Genomic DNA, 6,465 nt, shown 5'->3' with positions numbered 1-6,465 from the left:
TACGGTAACCTCACCTCCCCCTCCACCGCCCGCAAACTGTTCGACGAAATTCCCAACCCAAACACCCACCTATTCAACTCCATCCTCCGATCCCACTCCAAATCCCACCAATGGCATCGATCCCTCCTCCTTTTCCCGCGCATTTCCAAACCCGACCCCTTCACTTTCCCCATCGCCCTCAAATCCTGCGCCAGTCTCGGCGAGCTCGGCCTCGGCCAAGCCATCCACGGGCTCATAATCAAAACCCCGTTTGCTAGCTTGGATAAGTTCGTGGGTGCCGCACTTGTTGAATTTTATTCAAAATGTGGTGTGATGGATGATGCTGTTGTAGTTTTTGATGGGTTCACGAACCCGGATGCTGTGCTGTGCACTTCGGTGGTTACCGGGTTTCAGCGAAATGGCTATGCTGATGAGGCTGTAAAGTTTTTTTCTTTAATGGTGGTTGAGAATGCAGTGATTCCTGATCCTGTGACTGTCATAAGTTTGGTTGCAGCGATTGGGCAATTGGGGGATTTGAGGGCAGCGAAATGCTGTCATGGGTATGTGATTAGAATGAGACTGGTGTTGAGTTTGTCGCTGATGAATTCGTTTTTGAATTTGTACTCGAAATTGGGAGCCGTTTGGAGTGCAGAGAAAATGTTTGAGGAAATGCATGGAAGGGATTTAATCAGTTGGAGCTCGATGATAGGTTGTTATACACGTAATGGGGAGCCGATTAAAGCATTGGAAATTTATCGAAGAATGCCATTGGAACCCAATGAAATTACTGCAATTAGCGTTATTCAAGCGTGCACGCTTGCTCTCGATTTAGAAGAAGGAAAGAAAATCCATAAGCTTGCAGTACAAAAAGGCTTTGAATTGGATACTGCAGTCTCAACTTCTCTCATCGATATGTACATGAAATGCTCATGTTATACCGAGGCGATGAGTCTCTTTAACAGAATGCCAAAAAAAGATACAGTTTCATTTGCTGCGGTTATCAGCGGATGTGCTCAAAATGGCTATGCCGACGAATCCTTAAAATTTTTCGTTACTATGTTATCAAATGGAGTTGAGCCTGATGCGGTTACAATGGTGAAAGCTCTAACGTCATGCTCACAATTAGGTGTTCTTCGTCAAGCTCGTTGCTTTCACAATTACTCAATCATAAGCGGTTTCGAGAATAAACCCTTCATTGGTGCTGCCCTTGTAGATTTGTACTCTAAATGTGGTAGCTTAGATGAAGCTGTTAAACTATTTGATATCATCAATGAGAAAGATGTAGTGGTATGGAGCTCAATGATCGCTGGATATGGCATTCATGGGCTCGGTATCAAAGCCATTGAAACCTTCAATCATATGATTCAGTCTTCAGTGAATCCTAATAATGTAACATTTGTATCAGTCTTATCAGCCTGTAGTCATTCTGGTTTAGTTTCCCAAGGGAAAAGGATATTTGATAGTATGAGCAAATATTTTGGATTGAGTCCTGTTTCAGAGCATTATGCAATAATGGTTGATCTCCTTGGTCGCAATGGAGAGCTTAGCGAAGCAATGGAGCTCGTTGAGAAAGCTTTGGGCTCGATAAGGCCTCATGTATTGTGTGCATTGCTTGCTGGGTGTAGGGTACATGAAAATGTCGAGATGGGGAAGTCGGTAGGGAGAATTTTGCTCGATATGGAGCCTAAACATGCTGGGTATTATAATTTGTTGAGTAATTTGTATGCATTTGATGGGATGTGGAGTGATGCTGCAGAGGTTAGAGGCTTGATGAAGGAGAGAGGGTTGAGGAAAAATCCTGGGTATAGCTTGATTGAGGTTGGTAATGAGGTGCATAGTTTTTTGGCAGGGGAGGGAGTGCATAGAGCGTGGGAGGGGATTTGCGAGATTTTGAAGAGGTTGGAGATGAGAATGAGAGGGGAAGCTTGTGTTGGTGATCATGTGAAGATTGAGGATGTTCAGTGGGAATTGTGAAATTATTCACTGACAAAATCTTTTTTTTCCCCTAATGGAAACGGTTGTGCTTTTATTAATTTTGTAAATCAAACAAAACATAATCAACAAAAAAAGTCTTTGCAGTAGGCTACCATGTTGAGAAATAAGTGACGTGGAATATCTCATTAGTATGGTTCCCCATAATTGTTGGAAAGCCCCTCATAGGAAATTTCCTAGACAACTCATCTCCATCTTCTTTATAAGAAACGATGACTGAACAGGGATCCACGTTCTAAGTTCTCTGGACAAACTTGGTACTTGGTAGCATCTAACACATAGCCAAAACAAATTAACGTTCACAAATCTCTTTTAAAACATATGAGAATAGAGAGAATCAGTCACAGGATAAATACACAATAGGTCATACACAGGCAAACTTTCAATTATTATATACAGCGATGAGCAGCGAAATTTTACTTGTTAACATCGAAAAGACATCAAACTCAAAATAACAAACAATTTACCCATCAACCAACATCACCACTCTAAAACAAATCCAAGTTAAAAACCCTAATAACCCACTTTTAGTTGACATATTGGCACTTAAACCTTTGCTAACAGTACATTAATGGCCAGTGTTAGACATATAAGTATGTTCAATGTTGTTATTTATAAAGATTAGCATTTGTAATTTTTGTTTCACCCAATAACATCAGGATCACACAAGGATTCGAATAGATGAAGATAAAAATAAGTTGCATTAATCTATAACCTTTATTTCGAAAAAGCAAAAAGAGACATTACAAACTAAATGATATCCTGTTAAACTAATTCAAAAGAAGAAAACAAAAAGAGTCCAATGGCAAACATTAATACTAAGATAACCAAAAGCATTGCCAAGACTGCGACGCCAACTGTAATAGCAAGTGTTTACTATATATTGAGACATTGTTAGTATCAATAGTTGCACAAGAGGAGAAATCGGTCTCCGCGTGCACGTTGTTGCCCCCACGATGGTGGTGGAGTTGAGACTGGCGGTGGAGAAAGTTGAGCAGGTGGTACTTGAGCGAAAGTAAAATATTCTAAATATATGGTATGTTGAAGTAGTTGTTAACCGTGACTTTAGGTACTGGATTCTTAGATGGTGATGGCGATGAGGCCGGTGATGGAGCAGGTGTCGTTGAAGGGGATGGTTTTGGAACCAGTGTTGAAGGAGATGGTGACTTTGAAGGTGACAGTGTATAGGAGGCATGTTTTCCGCTCAAATCGGGAGGATGAGGACATTGTACGTTTCTATTTAGGTGGGATCTTGACAATGTGCCGATAGAGATAGATTGGTATCTCCGTGGACTATATGACGAGATGGAAGGTATTGACCCGCCCCTTTGTGAAGTTCATGCCTTGAAGGAAGAGTAACTCGATCTCAAGCGATGAAGGTCAAATGTTGTTCTTTTTCCCACTTTGGTTTGTTTGCAAACCCTCTTGTAGGAAGAAGATAACTCCAGCTATGGGAGAAGTCGCTCTCGGATATACTATAAAACTCTATGAGAGGATAGAACTCCTTTTGAGGTGGGGTGGTAGTAAGTATTGGGTAGCAACCCTAACGAGCAAAACCTCGACATAGAGGTGATAAGCCAATGAGAAAACCCCAGTGAAGATGAGGAATGTGATTCAAATGACTAAAGAAAACCCAATGAGCTCTATGGAGGAGGAGGAACCCTACTGGAGCAGAGGAGAGCTTAATCCTCAGGCAAGAAGGCTTAGATAAAAGTTAGGAGACTTTAGAGCTTTGGCAAAAATTTGGAGCGCCTTCGGTTGTAGGCTAAGGATCTCTATTTATAAAGGCCCTTCTTTACATAGTGAGGTTAGGCGGTTTAAGCGCCACTAGGTTTATACGAGCTACTATGGTAACTTTTTAGTGTACGGGCACCGAATGAATAGCGATGAGGCGTTCTTTTAAACAATTCTTACAGATTTTTTCATTGCGTGCTGTTAGTAATGCCGCGTAAACGCACTCATTTGTTGCTTTTTGTAGCCCCACATAAAATTTGTGTAGAGATTTTGTCTTGTAGCACTCTGATGCCTCTACTTTGCTATAGTTTTGTTTGCCAGTTTGGCTGTCAGTTCAGCAGAAAGTTTACTCGTCATTAGTTTTACACAAGCTTAGCACCACGTGACTTTAGCTCCACGCGTTCTTAACTTTGTGTGACCTTAGGACCATATGTTCTTAACTCTGCGTAAACATGCCTTGGTCTACTTCGGGTAGTTACAATCTGATTTTCACTCCGTTTACATCCAGGGTTTTGTAACTTTGCGTACTTAGCTCCTTTTGGTTCCATATCATCATGTTGAACTATTCGGTCACTTTAGAATCACCATTATACACAACCCAGCCTCATTATGGCTTCCTACAGTGCTTGATTGACGATTTGATATTTTTATTCGTTTACAAGGCATCATCGTCGACATCGCACCCTCGACGATGATGTCGGCGATGGCACCTTAGATGGGGGATAGAGTTGGAGGTGGCTACAACGAGGGGGGTGGTGATAGGGATGGAGTTGGAGGAGGCATCGACAATGGCGATGACACGTAGATAGTGATGGTGAAGGCGAAGTAGTTGGAGGTGGCTTCAACAACTGCGATGGCAATTGCAATGGAGTGGGATGCAACATCGACAAAAGAGATGTCGCCGACAATGGTGATGGCGCCAACGAGGGTGATGAGGATGGAGTCAATGGTGGCGCTTATGGTGATGACAACAGTGACTAGAATGGAGTAGTTCGGGTAGGGGACGGTGCGACAGACAATGACTGAGTTGGTGACGTCCTCCAGCATGGATTGGTTTCGTGATGATGGTGGTGGTTTTGGACGTGGTTGTGGGTATGATAGGGGTGACGACTTTTCTTTAATATGTTATCAAGTATTAAAAAACTAGAGGTACTTCTAATAGAGAGAAGAATTAGGAGCAAAGAAACCTCAAGAATATCAAAGGAGGAGGCCATTGTTTCAAAAGCAAGATTGTTTAATGGGAAAAATGTGTCAAGACCCCAAAAGTAGTAACCCCATGTGACCAGACCCCCACTTATTTCCCCTGTGCGGATCAGCCCCAAAAAGTACTGTTTAATGTGTCAAGGCCCATCCACGTCAGCAGTATACAAAAAAGATATTGTATTTTGGAAAAAACCTGAAATCGCCCTTCTCCTTTTTCCCCAGACGCCTCATCCCCAAAAGAATGTAAAGTCACGTCCCATTAATGCGATCTGACGGAAGAAATGGAGGGAAATTTCCCCCCTTTTTTTACTCTATCATGAGCAATAACTAGTTAGTTGTCCATTACTCTTCCTCAGACCAAAATTCTCTCAATTACTCTTTCTATTACTCCTCTTTATCCTTAAATTTGATCCATTACTCTTACATTCCCTTCATAATGATTGAGAAGGCTAACATCTGTATTGTCTCTTTGGGTGATAAAACAGTATTCTTGAAGATTAACTCTTCAAGCACCATGTTGGATCTCTAATTTGATGTGTCAGAGAGATTAGATCTTCCATATGATGTATTAACTTTGTCATACAAAGATGAAACAAACGGAAGCTTCAAATTTCCTATTGAGAACGAAAATGATCTGTCGTCTAAGGTGGAGCATTACCACAATATTGGGACACCCCTAGGTTCACACAAGGTTGCAGTCCGAGGTAAAACCAGGAATGTCAAATCTGTCATGCACCATACCGTGCAATAACATGTTTCATCATCACAATTACTATCTCTCCAGTAGAGTCAACAACAGGTAAAGGTACAAAAGCAAGTAAAGGATAATACAAGAGATATATGATGAAATAATAGAGATAAAAATGATATTTCATCATCCAACATACAAAAATATAAAGTGAATCTCTGAAATAACTAGTCTGGAGATATCAACAAGTCTCAAATACAGAATATCTGATAAAAGGAAATAAGGCACACAACCTTTACAACTTCTAGAACATAACTCTTAAATGTCTAAACAAAATATCTACTGTGGAGCTCCATAAATAAAATAAAACTACAAATAAAAGATGGACGCTAATTAGTATCGCTATCAACCTGCGACTCTCCGTAAACCTGGCTCGTTACTTGAAATGGGAAGGGACAACGAGCGTCAAAGCGCTAGCGAGCAACATCACAACCAACCCCAAGGGAGAAGGCTCGTTGCATATAGAAAATACAGTTAGTACATATATACATAAAATCATTGATCCTAACAATAAGAGGATTTTAGTATTTAGGAAATTATAACACGAGCATAGGTATGTCGAGCGAAATAATCCAAACAGGAAAACCCTCATGTATATACCTTGTATCTCAAATTGTAAATCCCTAAATACCAAACCCAAGATCTAATACAGGAACAATAATATAAAGAAGACTAACCCATCTCAGAACTCAAATTCCATGTCATGTTAAAACCCACATAAGTGTCATGTCCAGCCTATGTAAGTGTAATTGTCATACTCAAGGTTTAAACAGGTGTCCAACACATGAACTAAGACTAGGTGTAGTGGA

At 40.9% G+C, this 6,465-nt stretch overlaps 1 protein-coding gene across 1 annotated transcript; it reads left to right on the top strand.

Annotated features, from left to right (window-relative positions):
• On the top strand, positions 1–2,012 carry LOC109847802 (putative pentatricopeptide repeat-containing protein At3g01580; the record flags this gene model as incomplete). Its single annotated transcript, XM_020417042.1, has 1 exon — positions 1–2,012. A coding segment is annotated over one exon (1,953 nt), but the record flags the coding sequence as incomplete, so codon positions are not given.

This window comes from Asparagus officinalis, chromosome 7, assembly GCF_001876935.1.
Source record: "Asparagus officinalis chromosome 7, Aspof.V1, whole genome shotgun sequence".
NCBI lineage: Eukaryota > Viridiplantae > Streptophyta > Magnoliopsida > Asparagales > Asparagaceae > Asparagus > Asparagus officinalis.
This window is presented reverse-complemented; position numbering and strand designations above follow the sequence as displayed.